The sequence below is a fragment of the Cololabis saira genome, chromosome 20, assembly GCF_033807715.1.
Source record: "Cololabis saira isolate AMF1-May2022 chromosome 20, fColSai1.1, whole genome shotgun sequence".
NCBI classification, from domain to species: domain Eukaryota; kingdom Metazoa; phylum Chordata; class Actinopteri; order Beloniformes; family Belonidae; genus Cololabis; species Cololabis saira.
This window is the reverse complement of record NC_084606.1, coordinates 11,500,021-11,518,551: the sequence shown is the minus strand read 5'-3', so window position 1 is coordinate 11,518,551 and position 18,531 is coordinate 11,500,021. Positions and strand designations below refer to the sequence as shown.

The window sequence follows — 18,531 nt, the reverse complement described above, 5'->3', positions numbered from 1 at the left end:
ATGTAGTACCTGTAATGCTTGTAGTATCTGTACTGCGTGTAGTACCTGTACTGCATGTAGTACCTGTACTGCGTGTAGTACGTGCATGTAGTATCTGTACTGCATGTAGTACCTGTACTGCATGTAGTACCTGTACTGTGTGTAGTACCTGTACTGTGTGTAGTACCTGCATGTAGTATCTGTACTGCATGTAGTACCTGTACTGTGTGTAGTACCTGTACTGTGTGTAGTACCTGTACTGCGTGTAGTACCTGTACTGCATGTAGTACCTGTAATGCATGTAGTACCTGTAATGCTTGTAGTATCTGTACTGCGTGTAGTACCTGTACTGCGTGTAGTACCTGCATGTAGTATCTGTACTGCATGTAGTACCTGTACTGCGTGTAGTACCTATACTGCATGTAGTACCTGTACTGCATGTAGTATCTGTACTGCATGTAGTACCTGTACTGTATGTAGTATCTGTACTGCATGTAGTATCTGTACTGTGTGTAGTACCTGTACTGCATGTAGTACCTGTACTGCATGTAGTACCTGTACTGCATGTAGTACCTGTACTGTGTGTAGTACCTGTACTGCATGTAGTACCTGTACTGCATGTAGTACCTGTACTGTGTGTAGTACCTGTACTGCATGTAGTACCTGTACTGCGTGTAGTACCTGTACTGCATGTAGTATCTGTACTGCATGTAGTACCTGCATGTAGTACCTGTACTGCATGTAGTACCTGTACTGCATGTAGTACCTGTAATGCTTGTAGTATCTGTACTGCATGTAGTACCTGTACTGCATGTAGTACCTGTAATGCTTGTAGTATCTGTACTGCGTGTAGTATCTGTACTGCATGTAGTACCTGTAATGCATGTAGTACCTGTACTGCATGTAGTACCTGTACTGTGTGTAGTACCTGTACTGCATGTAGTACCTGTACTGCGTGTAGTACCTGTACTGTGTGTAGTACCTTTACTGCGTGTAGTACCTGCATGTAGTATCTGTACTGCATGTAGTACCTGTACTGCGTGTAGTACCTGTACTGCATGTAGTACCTGTACTGCGTGTAGTATCTGTACTGCATGTAGTACCTGTACTGCGTGTAGTACCTGTACTGCATGTAGTACCTGTACTGCATGTAGTATCTGTACTGCATGTAGTACCTATACTGCATGTAGTACCTGTACTGCATGTAGTACCTGTACTGCGTGTAGTATCTGTACTGTGTGTAGTATCTGTACTGCATATAGTATCTGTACTGCGTGTAGTACCTGCATATAGTACCTGTACTGCGTGTAGTACCTGTACTGCGTGTAGTACCTGTACTGCGTGTTGTACCTGTACTGCATGTAGTACCTGTACTGCATGTAGTACCTGTACTGTGTGTAGTATCTGTACTGCGTGTAGTATCTGTACTGCATGTAGTACCTGTAATGCATGTAGTACCTGTAATGCTTGTAGTACCTGTACTGCGTGTAGTACCTGTACTGCGTGTAGTACCTGTACTGCATGTAGTACCTGTACTGTGTGTAGTATCTGTACTGCGTGTAGTATCTGTACTGCATGTAGTACCTGTACTGCATGTAGTACCTGTAATGCTTGTAGTATCTGTACTGCATGTAGTACCTGTACTGCATGTAGTACCTGTAATGCTTGTAGTATCTGTACTGCGTGTAGTATCTGTACTGCATGTAGTACCTGTAATGCATGTAGTACCTGTACTGCATGTAGTACCTGTACTGTGTGTAGTACCTGTACTGCATGTAGTACCTGTACTGCGTGTAGTACCTGTACTGTGTGTAGTACCTGTACTGCATGTAGTACCTGTACTGCGTGTAGTACCTGTACTGCATGTAGTACCTGTAATGCTTGTAGTATCTGTACTGCGTGTAGTACCTGTACTGCATGTAGTACCTGTACTGCGTGTAGTACCTGCATGTAGTATCTGTACTGCATGTAGTACCTGTACTGCATGTAGTACCTGTACTGTGTGTAGTACCTGTACTGTGTGTAGTATCTGTACTGCGTGTAGTACCTGTACTGCATGTAGTACCTGTACTGTGTGTAGTATCTGTACTGCGTGTAGTACCTGTACTGCATGTAGTACCTGTACTGTGTGTAGTATCTGTACTGTGTGTAGTACCTGTACTGCGTGTAGTACCTGCATGTAGTATCTGTACTGCATGTAGTACCTGTACTGCATGTAGTACCTGTACTGTGTGTAGTACCTGTACTGCGTGTAGTACCTGCATGTAGTATCTGTACTGCATGTAGTACCTGTACTGCATGTAGTATCTGTACTGCATGTAGTATCTGTACTGTGTGTAGTACCTGTACTGCATGTAGTACCTGTACTGCATGTAGTACCTGTACTGCATGTAGTACCTATACTGCATGTAGTACCTGTACTGCATGTAGTACCTGTACTGCATGTAGTACCTGTACTGCATGTAGTATCTGTACTGCATGTAGTACCTGTACTGCATGTAGTACCTGTACTGCATGTAGTACCTATACTGCATGTAGTACCTGTACTGCATGTAGTACCTGTACTGCATGTAGTACCTGTACTGCATGTAGTATCTGTACTGCATGTAGTACCTATACTGCATGTAGTACCTGTACTGCATGTAGTACCTGTACTGCGTGTAGTATCTGTACTGTGTGTAGTATCTGTACTGCATATAGTATCTGTACTGCGTGTAGTACCTGTACTGCGTGTAGTACCTGCATGTAGTACCTGTACTGCGTGTTGTACCTGTACTGCATGTAGTACCTGTACTGTGTGTAGTATCTGTACTGCGTGTAGTATCTGTACTGCATGTAGTACCTGTAATGCATGTAGTACCTGTAATGCTTGTAGTATCTGTACTGCGTGTAGTACCTGTAATGCGTGTAGTACCCGTACTGCATGTAGTACCTGTACTGCATGTAGTACCTGTACTGTGTGTAGTATCTGTACTGCGTGTAGTATCTGTACTGCATGTAGTACCTGTAATGCATGTAGTACCTGTAATGCTTGTAGTACCTGTACTGCGTGTAGTACCTGTACTGCGTGTAGTACCTGTACTGTGTGTAGTATCTGTACTGCGTGTAGTACCTGTACTGCATGTAGTACCTGTACTGTGTGTAGTATCTGTACTGCGTGTAGTATCTGTACTGCATGTAGTACCTGTAATGCATGTAGTACCTGTACTGCGTGTAGTACCTGCATGTAGTATCTGTACTGCATGTAGTACCTGTACTGCATGTAGTACCTGTACTGTGTGTAGTACCTGTACTGCGTGTAGTACCTGCATGTAGTATCTGTACTGCATGTAGTACCTGTACTGCATGTAGTATCTGTACTGCATGTAGTATCTGTACTGTGTGTAGTACCTGTACTGCATGTAGTACCTGTACTGCATGTAGTACCTGTACTGCATGTAGTACCTATACTGCATGTAGTACCTGTACTGCATGTAGTACCTGTACTGCATGTAGTACCTGTACTGCATGTAGTATCTGTACTGCATGTAGTACCTATACTGCATGTAGTATCTGTACTGCATGTAGTACCTGTACTGCATGTAGTATCTGTACTGCATGTAGTATCTGTACTGCATGTAGTACCTGTACTGCATGTAGTACCTGTAATGCTTGTAGTACCTGTAATGCTTGTAGTATCTGTACTGCGTGTAGTATCTGTACTGCATGTAGTATCTGTACTGTGTGTAGTACCTGTACTGCATGTAGTATCTGTACTGCATGTAGTATCTGTACTGCATGTAGTATCTGTACTGCATGTAGTATCTGTACTGCATGTAGTACCTGTAATGCATGTAGTACCTGTACTGCATGTAGTACCTGTACTGTGTGTAGTACCTGTACTGCATGTAGTACCTGTACTGCGTGTAGTACCTGTACTGTGTGTAGTACCTGTACTGCGTGTAGTACCTGCATGTAGTATCTGTACTGCATGTAGTACCTGTACTGCATGTAGTACCTGTACTGTGTGTAGTACTTGTACTGTGTGTAGTACCTGTACTGCGTGTAGTACCTGTACTGCGTGTAGTACCTGTACTGCGTGTAGTATCTGTACTGCATGTAGTACCTGTACTGCGTGTAGTACCTGTACTGCGTGTAGTATCTGTACTGCATGTAGTACCTGTACTGCATGTAGTACCTGTACTGCATGTAGTATCTGTAATGCTTGTAGTACCTGTACTGCATGTAGTACCTGTACTGCATGTAGTATCTGTAATGCTTGTAGTACCTGTACTGCATGTAGTACCTGTACTGCATGTAGTATCTGTAATGCTTGTAGTACCTGTACTGCATGTAGTACCTGTACTGCATGTAGTATCTGTAATGCTTGTAGTACACTGAGCTCAGGCCTGCTCGCAGTACAAGTACACGTTGTACTGGAGTGAAGGACTGTGGAGTGTAAGGTAACAAGCTCCTGATAAGTACAGGTCTAAACTGGCTCAGGTGTGTGTGTGTGTGTGTGTGTGTGTGTGTGTGTGTGTGTGTGTGTGTGTGTGTGTGTGTGTGTGTGTGTGTGTGTGTGTGTGTGTGTGTGTGTGTGAGAGAGAGAGAGACCTGAGGAATGCAGTGTGAGCAGAGCTGCACAGTAATTTCTCTTTCACAGATCTGTATCTCTGACTTTTCTGTCTTGGGGACTTTCAGACTTCAGGTTCTTCCTGCACTCAGCAGTTCTGGATTCCAACTCCCACAATGCACTGCAGCTACTTCCCTGTGGGTGGCTTCTGCACTAGCGTCCGCCTCATAAACTCTGGGTGGAGTTAACACTTTTTTTTCTTTATTGTTTGCAGAACTAACGTTTTAGTCTTTCTGCAGAAGAGTCGCTAAAATGTTTACACAGAATCTAATTTAAGAAAATAGTATAAACACATAAACAGCAACAGGACGATGTGAAAGACATTAAGAGCAACAATACATACAACTAAGAAAGAAAAATGAGCTAAAGAAGCAGAGAAAAGAGCTGGTTGTGCTTGTGTGGGTGCATCTGAGTGAACAGTGCTGGTTGTTGATGTGAACTGAAACAGGTCAAGAGGAAGTGGGTTGTGTGAAGACGGCAGTTTCTGCTGCTTCCTGCTCTGAACGCAACTGCTGACAGGATTCTCTGCAGACACAGATCTAAACCAGACATGATCCTGACATGATCATGACATGATCCAGAAATGATCCTGAGATGATCCAGACATGAACCTGACATGATCATGACATGATCCTGACATGATCCTGACATGATCCTGACATGATCCAGACATGATCCTGACATGAACCTGACATGATCCAGAAATGATCCAGACATGATCCAGACATGATCCAGACATGATCCTGACATGATCCTGAGATGATCCTGACATGAACCTGACATGATCCTGAGATGATCCTGACATGAACCTGACATGATCCTGAGATGATCCTGACATGAACCTGACATGATCCTGACATGATCCTGACATGATCCTGACATGATCCAGACATGATCCTGACATGAACCTGACATGATCCAGAAATGATCCTGACATGATCCTGACATGATCCTGACATGATCCTGACATGATCCAGACATGATCCTGACATGAACCTGACATGATCCAGAAATGATCAAGACATGATCCAGACATGATCCAGACATGATCCAGACATGATCCAGACATGATCCTGACATGATCCAGACATGATCCAGACATGAACCAGACATGATCCTGACATGATCCAGACATGATCCAGACATGATCCTGACATGATCCTGACATGATCCTGACATGATCCAGACATGATCCTGAGATAATCATGACATGATCCAGACATGATCCAGACATGAACCAGACATGATCCTGAGATAATCATGACATGATCCAGACATGATCCTGACATGATCCTGACATGATCCAGACATGATCCTGACATGAACCAGACATGATCCTGACATGATCCAGACATGATCCAGACATGATCCTGACATGATCCAGACATGATCCTGACATGATCCAGACATGATCCTGCCATGAACCTGACATGAACCAGACATGATCCAGACATGAACCTCACATGAACCAGACATGAACCTGACATGATCATGACATGATCATGACATGATCCAGACATGATCCTGACATGATCCTGACATGAACCAGACATGATCCAGACATGATCCAGAAATGATCCTGACACGAACCTCACATGATCCAGACATGATCCTGACATGATCCAGACATGATCCAGACATGATCCAGACATGATCCAGACATGAACCTCACATGAACCAGACATGAACCTGACATGAACCAGACATGATCCAGACATGATCCAGACATGATCCAGACATGAACCTCACATGAACCAGACATGAACCTGACATGATCATGACATGATCATGACATGATCCAGACATGATCCAGAAATGATCCTGACACGAACCTCACATGATCCAGACATGAACCAGACATGATCCTGACATGAACCTGACATGATCCTGACATGAACCAGACATGATCCAGACATGATCCAGAAATGATCCTGACACGAACCTCACATGATCCTGACATGATCCTGACATGATCATGACATGATCATGACATGATCCTGACATGAACCAGACATGATCCTGACATGAACCTGACATGATCCTGACATGAACCAGACATGATCCTGACATGAACCTGACATGATCCTGACATGATCCTGACATGAACCAGACATGATCCAGACATGATCCTGACATGATCCAAACATGAACCTGACATGAACCTGACATGATCCAGACATGATCCAGACATGAACCAGACATGATCCTGACATGAACCAGACATGAACCAGACATGATCCAGACATGATCCAGACATGATCCTGACATGATCCAGACATGATCCTGCCATGAACCTGACATGAACCAGACATGATCCAGACATGATCCAGAAATGATCCTGAGATGATCCAGACATGAACCTGACATGATCAGGACATGATCCTGACATGATCCTGACATGATCCTGACATGATCCAGACATGATCCTGACATGAACCTGACATGATCCAGAAATGATCCAGACATGATCCAGACATGATCCAGACATGATCCTGACATGATCCTGAGATGATCCTGACATGAACCTGACATGATCCTGAGATGATCCTGACATGAACCTGACATGATCCTGAGATGATCCTGACATGAACCTGACATGATCCTGACATGATCCTGACATGATCCAGACATGATCCTGACATGAACCTGACATGATCCAGAAATGATCCTGACATGATCCTGACATGATCCTGACATGATCCTGACATGATCCAGACATGATCCTGACATGAACCTGACATGATCCAGAAATGATCAAGACATGATCCAGACATGATCCAGACATGATCCAGACATGATCCAGACATGATCCAGACATGATCCAGACATGATCCTGACATGATCCAGACATGATCCAGACATGAACCAGACATGATCCTGACATGATCCAGACATGATCCAGACATGATCCTGACATGATCCAGACATGATCCTGACATGATCCAGACATGATCCTGAGATAATCATGACATGATCCAGACATGATCCAGACATGAACCAGACATGATCCTGAGATAATCATGACATGATCCAGACATGATCCTGACATGATCCTGACATGATCCAGACATGATCCTGACATGAACCAGACATGATCCTGACATGATCCAGACATGATCCAGACATGATCCTGACATGATCCAGACATGATCCTGACATGATCCAGACATGATCCTGCCATGAACCTGACATGAACCAGACATGATCCAGACATGAACCTCACATGAACCAGACATGAACCTGACATGATCATGACATGATCATGACATGATCCAGACATGATCCAGAAATGATCCTGACACGAACCTCACATGATCCAGACATGAACCAGACATGATCCTGACATGATCCTGACATGATCCTGACATGAACCAGACATGATCCAGACATGATCCAGAAATGATCCTGACACGAACCTCACATGATCCAGACATGATCCTGACATGATCCAGACATGATCCAGACATGAACCAGACATGAACCTGACATGAACCAGACATGATCCAGACATGATCCAGACATGATCCAGACATGAACCTCACATGAACCAGACATGAACCTGACATGATCATGACATGATCATGACATGATCCAGACATGATCCAGAAATGATCCTGACACGAACCTCACATGATCCAGACATGAACCAGACATGATCCTGACATGAACCTGACATGATCCTGACATGAACCAGACATGATCCAGACATGATCCAGAAATGATCCTGACACGAACCTCACATGATCCTGACATGATCCTGACATGATCATGACATGATCATGACATGATCCTGACATGAACCAGACATGATCCTGACATGAACCTGACATGATCCTGACATGAACCAGACATGATCCTGACATGAACCTGACATGATCCTGACATGATCCTGACATGAACCAGACATGATCCAGACATGATCCTGACATGATCCAGACATGAACCAGACATGAACCAGACATGATCCTGACATGAACCAGACATGATCCAGACATGATCCTGACATGATCCAGACATGAACCTGACATGATCCTGACATGATCCAGACATGATCCAGACATGAACCTGACATGATCCTGACATGATCCAAACATGATCCTGAGATAATCATGACATGATCCAGACATGATCCAGACATGAACCAGACATGATCCTGAGATAATCATGACATGATCCAGACATGATCCTGACATGATCCTGACATGATCCAGACATGATCCTGACATGAACCAGACATGATCCTGACATGATCCAGACATGATCCAGACATGATCCTGACATGATCCAGACATGATCCTGACATGATCCAGACATGATCCTGCCATGAACCTGACATGAACCAGACATGATCCAGACATGAACCTCACATGAACCAGACATGAACCTGACATGATCATGACATGATCATGACATGATCCAGACATGATCCAGAAATGATCCTGACACGAACCTCACATGATCCAGACATGAACCAGACATGATCCTGACATGATCCTGACATGAACCAGACATGATCCAGACATGATCCAGAAATGATCCTGACACGAACCTCACATGATCCAGACATGATCCTGACATGATCCAGACATGATCCAGACATGAACCTCACATGAACCAGACATGAACCTGACATGAACCAGACATGATCCAGACATGATCCAGACATGATCCAGACATGAACCTCACATGAACCAGACATGAACCTGACATGATCATGACATGATCATGACATGATCCAGACATGATCCAGAAATGATCCTGACACGAACCTCACATGATCCAGACATGAACCAGACATGATCCTGACATGAACCTGACATGATCCTGACATGAACCAGACATGATCCAGACATGATCCAGAAATGATCCTGACACGAACCTCACATGATCCTGACATGATCCTGACATGATCATGACATGATCATGACATGATCCTGACATGAACCAGACATGATCCTGACATGAACCTGACATGATCCTGACATGAACCAGACATGATCCTGACATGAACCTGACATGATCCTGACATGATCCTGACATGAACCAGACATGATCCAGACATGATCCTGACATGATCCAGACATGAACCAGACATGAACCAGACATGATCCTGACATGAACCAGACATGATCCAGACATGATCCTGACATGATCCAGACATGAACCTGACATGATCCTGACATGATCCAGACATGATCCAGACATGAACCTGACATGATCCTGACATGATCCAAACATGAACCTGACATGAACCTGACATGATCCAGACATGATCCAGACATGAACCAGACATGATCCTGACATGATCCTGACATGAACCAGACATGATCCAGACATGATCCAGACATGAACCTGACATGATCCTGACATGATCCAGACATGATCCAGACATGAACCTGACATGATCCTGACATGATCCAGACATGATCCAGACATGATCCTGACATGATCCAGACATGATCCTGCCATGAACCTGACATGATCATGACATGATCCTGACATGAACCAGACATGATCCTGACATGAACCTGACATGATCCAGACATGATCCAGAAATTATCCTGACACGAACCTCACATGATCCTGACATGAACCAGACATGATCCTGACATGATCATGACATGATCCTGACATGATCCAGACATGAACCTGACATGATCCTGACATGATCCAGACATGATCCAGACATGATCCTGACATGAACCAGACATGAACCTGACATGATCCATCCATCCATCCATCCATCCATCCATCCATCCATCCATCCATCCATCCATCCATCCATCCATCCATCCATCCATCCATCCATCCATCCATTCATCCATCCATCCATCCATCCATCCATCCATCCATCCATCCATCCATGCATCCATTCACCCTGGACAGGTCACCAGTCGATCGCAGGGCCACATACATACACACAACCAGACACACTCACACTCACACCTACGGGCAATCTAGAGTAATCAATTAACCTAACATGCATGTTTTTGGACTGTGGAAGGAAGCCGGAGTACCCGAAGGGAACCCACGCAAGCACGGGGAGAACATGCAAACTCCACACAGGGCCAGGGCCTGGGAGTCAAACCGGGGACCTTCTCGCTGTGAGGCAACAGTGCTAACTACCAAGCCACCGTGCTGCCCGTATTTATTCCAGGAAAGTTTAAATGTAGAGGTTTCTGCAGCCGCGTATTGCTTCCTCCATGAAGACAAAGTGAGGACATCTTACGGCTCGGAGGACAAGTGCAGAACCATTACTGACATTAACACCTCTCTTTCTATCTTTTTGTTCTAGGAACAAATTAAGTAAACTGTCACTCAGGACATGCATCCAATGTATGTTTCAGAGAAATGAGGAAGTTTGTCCAGAACGAGGACACTCTCAGAATGTGGATGCTTGTGGAGTCTAAGAATGAAAAGGAAGTGCCGCTCGCGTTGGCTTTTAATCAAGTTTTGCACACGTGAATTTGTGTTTCTTCTGCAGACACATTTTTCAACCTAAAAATGCTGCTTTTTTGAAAGTTTTAAGGTCACGTGCGAGAGAGAGAGAGAGAGAGATTGTTTCTACTTCCTGGTTTTCACTTCCCAGGTGAGAGAGGGCGAGCGAGGCTGAGCATCAGTGAGGGAGGGACTGAACAGGAAGCAGCTCTGGGCGGGGAGTGGTCGGACGTATAAGAGACGAGTCGTCTTCCTGATTCCTGCATTTGTCTGCTGTCTCCGTCTACTTCACACCTGAAACTCCACCTGCACAGGTGAGCTGCTCACACACACACACACACACACACACACACACACACACACACACAAACACACACAGGGTTTCAGGGTGATGACACGTGTGTTTGTGTTGACCAGGATGTCGTGGCAAGCGTTCATTGAAAGACTGACCGATAAAATAGATGGCACCAAGCCCTCCCCGGTGGAAGAGGCGGCCATCTGTGGGATTGAACTTGGGAAGGAGTCGGTGTGGGCCAGTACAACCGGCGCCGCCATCACGGTGAGTGCAGCCGCACACACACGCCTTTCTACTACTACTACTTCTGTCATTTAGCAGACGCTTTTACACCATGAGCAATTAGGGTTAAGGCCTTGCTCAAGGTGGTTCATCTTGGTTGCCATTCCAGGGCTTGAACCTGGGTCCTCTCTCCTCCAGACCCAAGCCCACCTCTATAGCCACTAGACTACAACCCCCCTCCCCAGGGCGTTCCTGCCCTCCTTCCTCCTGAGGTCAGCGTTGACAGACCAGCAAGGCGGGGGCGGGCGGTTCGCTCATCTTCCTCATATCAAGCCGACACAAAAAAATCCAGACAAGCGCGTCTAGGTTTTGGTGATTTCACCTCAGAGAAAAGCGTCGGCCGCTTGCAGAACCTTCAAACTTCAGCGGCCCATTTCCTGTCTGCTACAGCCTGAGTCGGGCCGCAACCGGCTCCAGGTCTCCAACCTCATCACGGCGACACGGGGAAACGCCACGTCTCGTTCCTGCACCCCCGTTAAACCTGCCGTGTCAGCACAGCTGCTCTTCTTCTTTTTGCTGAGTGTTGGGCGTGGCTCAGGTCTTCCCGCTCCCCAGGGCGACCGCCGCCGCTGCGCTTGAGAGGACCCGACTGGCCGGTTCTTGGCTTGAACTGTCTCCGTCAGAGACGGCAGTCGCACCAGAATGTAGGGAGGTGGTAATGGCTACAGAGGTGGGCTTGGGCCTTAACCCTAATTGCTTCAGGGTGTGTTTGTCTCAGATGTAAGTCGCTTTGGATAAAAGCGTCTGCTAAATGACAGTAGTAGTAGTAGTTGTTGTTTGAGTGACAGCATCCCAGCTGCCGAGGGACTTCAGAGCAAGGCGTGTTGTCACTGACCTCTGCAGGACCAGGGTTTCTCTGGGGTCCCGGGGAGAAGCTGCCCACCTCTCAGAGGTGACTGCTGCTCTTCCTGTGGAGGTGGGAGGCCTGGATTCGAGTGGCGGGTTGTGAAACTGGGTTGCTGCCGTGACAGGCAGCGTTTTGACGTTTCCGGGTGTTTCTCTGGGTGGTTTTTGGGGCTGTTGGCCCGACGCTGCTTTAACTGCCTTATAAGGAGATGGAGTCAAAAACCAGCAAACACAGGAAGCTGAGATGATCACTTCTTCTTTCCACACACACACACACACACACACACACACACACACACACACACACACACACACACACACACACACACACACACACACACACACACACACACACACACACACACACACACACACACACACACACACGGCTACATGCTCTCTGCATTGTTCACAACTGCAGATTTTGTTTAATTGTTTAATTAGGATCCCCATCAGCTATTTTGCAGCAATTTTGTGTATTCAAACAAAAAAGAAGCCTTTTAAATAAAAAGTGGGCATTTGGTCTTGTGTTTGTGACTTCTTGAGGACGGGGTTCTGTTTGTCCACATGCGGGGACCGACGTCCTCGAGGGCCCAAGCTGAGGCCGAAGGTCGTCTGGGAGGACCTGCTTGCTTTAAGACCAGCTTAAGCCTCTGTTTCAGGGATAAACTAGCGGGCGCTAGGGTTAGCGATGGGATGGCGTGCGTAGGCTTACCACCCGTCCCTTGAAATACGGAACTGTTACGTAATTGGGAATTAAAAGTTGCGTTCTGTATTGAACCAATACAGACCTATAATATGCTCTAATTTATTGATGTCATAATATACAGGTGAAGGTCGGAAAACTTTGAATATATATGCAAAACTTCATTCATAGTAAATTCAACTAAAGATGAAACAAATATATTATTTCCCACTACATTCAAAGTGAGATATTTCAAGCCTTAATTTGCTATGATTTTGATGATTATGGCTCACAGTTTATTAAAACCCCAAATAAAAAATCTAAAAAAATTAGAATATTTAGTGAAATCAATAAACAATTCAATCATCAGAATTATAACAAATAAAAGTTTAACATATCTTGCTTTGCATGTAATAAGACCAGGTAATGTATTAGTTTCACCTTTTAAGTTGAATTATTGAAATAAATGAACTTTTACACCATATCATTTCCCGACCTTCCCCTGTAGCTATATTCTACATATTGGCTGATGTGGACATGGTTGGCTGTCTGTACAGTCATGCAAGTTCAATGCTATTAAAGCACTTTAAACTTTAAATCCAAGCATTTTGTTTTTTTCATATAAAATAAATACATTTCTATGCAGTTTAGAAGTTTTGGCACCTTCTGCTGAAATCGGGGCGTCCCTTATTTCTATTTCTGAAAGGTGGCAGCCCTAGGCGTGCTGTGATGCGTGCTGCCGTGTTGAACCTCCAGGTCTGGTGGCTGCTGCTCTGCAGGACGGGGTTTAGCCTCCCCGTGTTCGTGCCCAGGCTCGTCCCACATTCCTCCCCTGCAGCTCTGTTCTCCAGAAAAGGTTTCAGGGTTTTTCTGCGGAGCTAAAACATCAGCAGAACGTTCAGTCAACCCGAACCTGACACGCCTTCGCTCTGGGCCTCGGACGCTCTTTCTCTCTCTCTCTTTCTCTTTCTCTCTTTTTCTCTTTCTCTCTCTCTCTCTCTCTTTCTCTCTCTCTCTCTCTCTCTCTCTCTCTCTCTCTCTCTCTCTCTCTCTCTCTCTCTCTCTCTCTCTCTCTCTCTGTCTCTCTGACGCTCTCAATTCAATTCAATTCAAATTGGCTTTATTGGCATGAATAGTAACCATTGTTGCCGAAAGCATACATATACATACAGTAAATTACAATACAATGAATACATTAAATATTAATACAATTACAATAAATATTTAACATTAAATATCTAACACATGCATGTATATATACAGAACTATTTTACATTAATAGGCAGGGCTATAAGGAGACTGTGTTGTCGGGTTGTGTTTCTCTCCATCTATGACATGCACCGGTGTATTTAGCTGCTTCTAAAGCCCTTTCCTTTTTTCCTCCAATTAAATGTAGGATTTTGTCCTGATCTGAGAGGGAATCAAAATCCTGGACTTGTTGTTTAATTTTAGGAAAGAACTTAGATCTAATGTCTTTGTATTGTTCACACTCTAACAGGAAGTGTTGTTCTGTCTCCAGCTATCTGTAGACTCCAGCGCTCTCTCTCTCTCTCTCTCTCTCTCCCTCTCTCTCTCTCTCTCTCTCTCTCTCTCTCTCTCTCTCTCTGCCACCACTTCCTGACTGATTACGTCAGTTAAGGCCACAAAAACTCAGAGTGCAGGGCCATGTATCGTCACGGTAAAGCCTGATTTAAGGCTTCTGCGTTAAACCAACGCCGCGCCTACGCCGTTGCCGTGACGCTGTCGTGAATCCTTCGGACTTCTCGGTCACTCCATTTCGCTGCGGTGCAGTACCCCCCCAGACCGCTAGTTGATACTTTGTTTAGCTTCCGGCTTTACCGGTCACAGTGAATCAAAGAGATAAGAACAACTATTGTGCAAAAAAACAAAACAACCCCAAAAAAAAAATCACACACACACACAAAGAAAAGAGCGCTGAAAGTTCACTACTTCTTCACGAACCGGAAATGTGTTGCTACCAAGCAAACCAATCACAACCCTCTCGGTCTGCGTTGGGTCTGCGTCGCCTCGACGAGTAGTTACATTTTTTAGGAGGTGCACGTCAGGCTACGGCATAGGCTACGGAGAGACTCCCGCGTAGCCGCCTACCCTACGGCGTAGGTTTAACGCAGAACCATAATTCAGCCTTAACGTGCACGAGCCCAAGTAAAGGAAACGCTAGTTCTGTCACGCCAGTTCTGTCACGCCAGTTCTGTCACGCCAGTTCTGTTGGGCCGTGAGGTAGCTTGGACGCCCCCCCTGACCTGTCCTGTGTCTCTGTGCTCCCCCCCACCACAGGTGGAGGAGATCAAGAAGCTCGCAAGCGAGCAGCGATCGGACTTTGCTCAGAACGGTGTCCACGTCTTCGGACGGAGGTGCAGGCTGATCAGAGACCAGCTGGACGTAGAGGGCGTCTTCATGATGGACCTGAAGACAGCGGCCGACGCCGAAGGCAACACGTACGGAGTGTGCGTGAGCAAGACCAAAACAGGTGAGACACGCAGGTGGAGGGGACGCATGAGGGACATGGGTCTCTGGAATCAGGGGGGACTAGGGGGACCATAGGGACCAGCAGGAACAGGGGGGGATACGGGTCTCTGGAACCCATGTGTAGCTGCTTGCTGCCAGCAGGGGGCAGCAGAGGGACTAGGGGGACCAGGGGGACCAGGGGGACATGGGCCACTGCAGGGCGGCCACAGGAAACTGAAATCCAGACGCTTCCAGGGTCTGTCGATTTTTCTGCTGCTTTGTCGAAAAATGCTCCCGCCGCATAAACCGATAGCGCCTGTCTATCGATTTTTGCTACCCTATCAAAAAATGCTACCTCATGGTTTTCCACCTTTGTAGAGCTACAATTTTACTGTGTTTTACTCCCTAAACCACGTCCTTTTCCCCCAATTGGTCCTTGTCGCTTGCCAGGCTGTCATTGTAAATAAGAATGTGTTCTTAATGACCTGCCTGGTTAAATAAAGGCGAATGACTGATGACTAATGACTAATAATGACTAATAATACTGATTATTGATCATTCACACACCCACTATAAACGTATTTCATGTTCTTCCTTGTCATTAGAAATGCACTTGTAAAACTAGATGTTAGAACTTTTTGTTGTAGTTAGATTGTAATCCACAGTGATTAAGACCATGGAAGCAGACAACAGATTAACAAACTTGCAGAAAAATCTTTCAATTAATATTTTGCAAAGTCAGCAACTGCCCCTACTGGCCACACAGAGAAACAAAAGATAAAAATGTGAAAGAGCTGCACAGTTGCAGCAGTGTTGTTTCCATCATCCTATTGTCAGCCTGGCAGGTATTTACCCATCTATGGTTTTTAATCTGAAATGAGAGCAAATTCAGCTACAAGAGCGGCCTGGGGTTGATTTACACTTAATATTGTGTAAGTGTGCATAAGTGTCAATATGCCAGCAGTAGTTTACTCTAGTCTATTAACATAATATTGTTTATGTAATAATATTCATTATTGTGTTTTTGTACAATAACATAATGTTGATAATGTATGAACCATCACTCACACATAAAAAAAATAATTTTATTTTTTATTTATTTTCTTTAACTCTTGGGGGCCCCCTAGTGTTCACGGGGCCTTAAGCAGCCGCTTAGTTCGCTTATGCGTTGGGCCGGCTCTGGCTTCCGGGCCATGTCAGGGCTTCACAATGCTGGTCCGAACCAGCTGGGGAGATCTGGACCTCAGCTGGCTCCAACACCAGCCAAGCCCAGTTTTTACCCTTAACATGAACTTTGGGACCAGTGCAGTCCATCTGGCAGTGCTGTAGAAGAGCTCCAAGTTCCAAAAAAGCTTGGATTGGACCCAATGTGTCTGAAGTCATGATGTTTACTGATTATTCCCTGATACTAACCCTCTCTGTCTTGCACCTCCCCAGCTATCATCGTGGTGAGGGGAACCAAAGACGCCAATGGCGGGCAGCTGTCCACGAGGGTGTACAGTGTGGCCGATTACCTGAGGGGCCTTCATGTTTGAGGCATCATGGCGGCTGCCTCCTTTCTGACCCCTCCCCCTCCCATCCCCTCCACCAGCTTCAGCTGTCAGGGGACAAACAGTGTTTTCCTTGTTGTCACGCCTGATGATGTCACAGCCATGTGGCCGCTGTGGCCCCTCCCCCTCTACACACGTGTTCAGCGCACTATGTGTTTGTGGTGGAGATGGACCACCATGGAAACAGTCTCAACCACCAATTTAATAAAGAGAAAAGTGTTTATTTGCAAAGTCTGACTCGTTCTTGTGTTTGTGCGTCATCTTGCGTGGTTAACGGGGAGAACTGAGAGAAAAGACGAAGAAGTGAGCAGCAGATTCAATTCAATTCAATTCAATTTTATTTATAAAGCGTCTATTACAACAGACATTGTCTCTAAGATCTTTCCAGAGACCCAGAACATGACCCCCGAGCAATTATTACATAAACAAAACATAAATACTGGCAGGTAAAAACTCCCCTAGTTGGGGGAAAACCTTAAGCCAAACAGTGGCAAGAAAAACTCCTTTTTAGGAGAGAAGAAACCTGGACCAGGACCTGGATCATAAGGGGGGACCCTCCTGCTGAAGACCAGCTGGACAGAGCAGGAAAAGAGAGAACAGACAGAGAGAATGAAGAACAGGGAAAGGAGAGACACAGACATACTGGCCACGGTTACATGATGTTTTTTTAATTCTGAATTAATTATTCCGAATTAAATAATTCCGAATTAAACCATTTTCCTTCGAGTTAACATGGAAATAGTAATTCCGAATTGAGGTTTACATGGAAAACACGTTTGATCGGCTTTATCCAATTCCGCTTAAGGTCTGGGGGTTGGGAAGGGTTCTGAGTGGATAGGGGGGCGGACCGGAAGTTACGTCTACCGGAAATTACATCTGCCGGAAGAAAAACAAACTTAGCTGCTTAGCCACTACAACTTTGAGAAGATCACAATCCCCCCCCCCCCCCTCTGGTCATCCCGCTGCTGCTTCCACATGACTGCCGTGTGCTGCTGACGTCCCCAACTCCCCCAGTCTGGCCTTCGGCAGGAGGGTCCCCCCTTATGAGCCTGATCCTGCTCAAGGTTTCTTCCCTCCTAAAGGGGAGTTTTTCATTGCCACTGTTTGGCTTAAGGCTTGTCTCCCACTATGGGAGTTTTTACCTGCCATTGTTTATGTAATAATTGCTCGGGGGTTTATATTTATGTTTATGTTTATGTTCATGTTCTGGATCTCAGGAAAGCATCTAGAGACAACATCTGTTGTATTAGATACTATATAAATAAAATTGAATTGAAAATTCAATTGAATTGAATTTTTATGTTTCCTGCCATCTGTTCTTTTAATTATTTCCAGGTCCTCCAAGCTATTTATTAAATAAATCGTCTCTGCTCTT

General features: G+C 45.3%; 1 protein-coding gene across 1 annotated transcript; it reads left to right on the top strand.

The window, feature by feature from the left end:
- Positions 1-11,198: 11,198 nt before the first annotated feature.
- LOC133420558 (profilin-1-like) lies at positions 11,199-17,387 on the top strand. Its single transcript, XM_061710254.1, has 4 exons — positions 11,199-11,343; positions 11,447-11,588; positions 15,436-15,628; positions 17,044-17,387. Exons 2-4 carry the CDS (start codon positions 11,448-11,450, stop codon positions 17,139-17,141), a joined length of 432 nt encoding a protein of 143 aa, XP_061566238.1. The 5' UTR covers positions 11,199-11,343; position 11,447; the 3' UTR covers positions 17,142-17,387.
- The last annotated feature ends 1,144 nt before the right edge of the window (positions 17,388-18,531 follow it).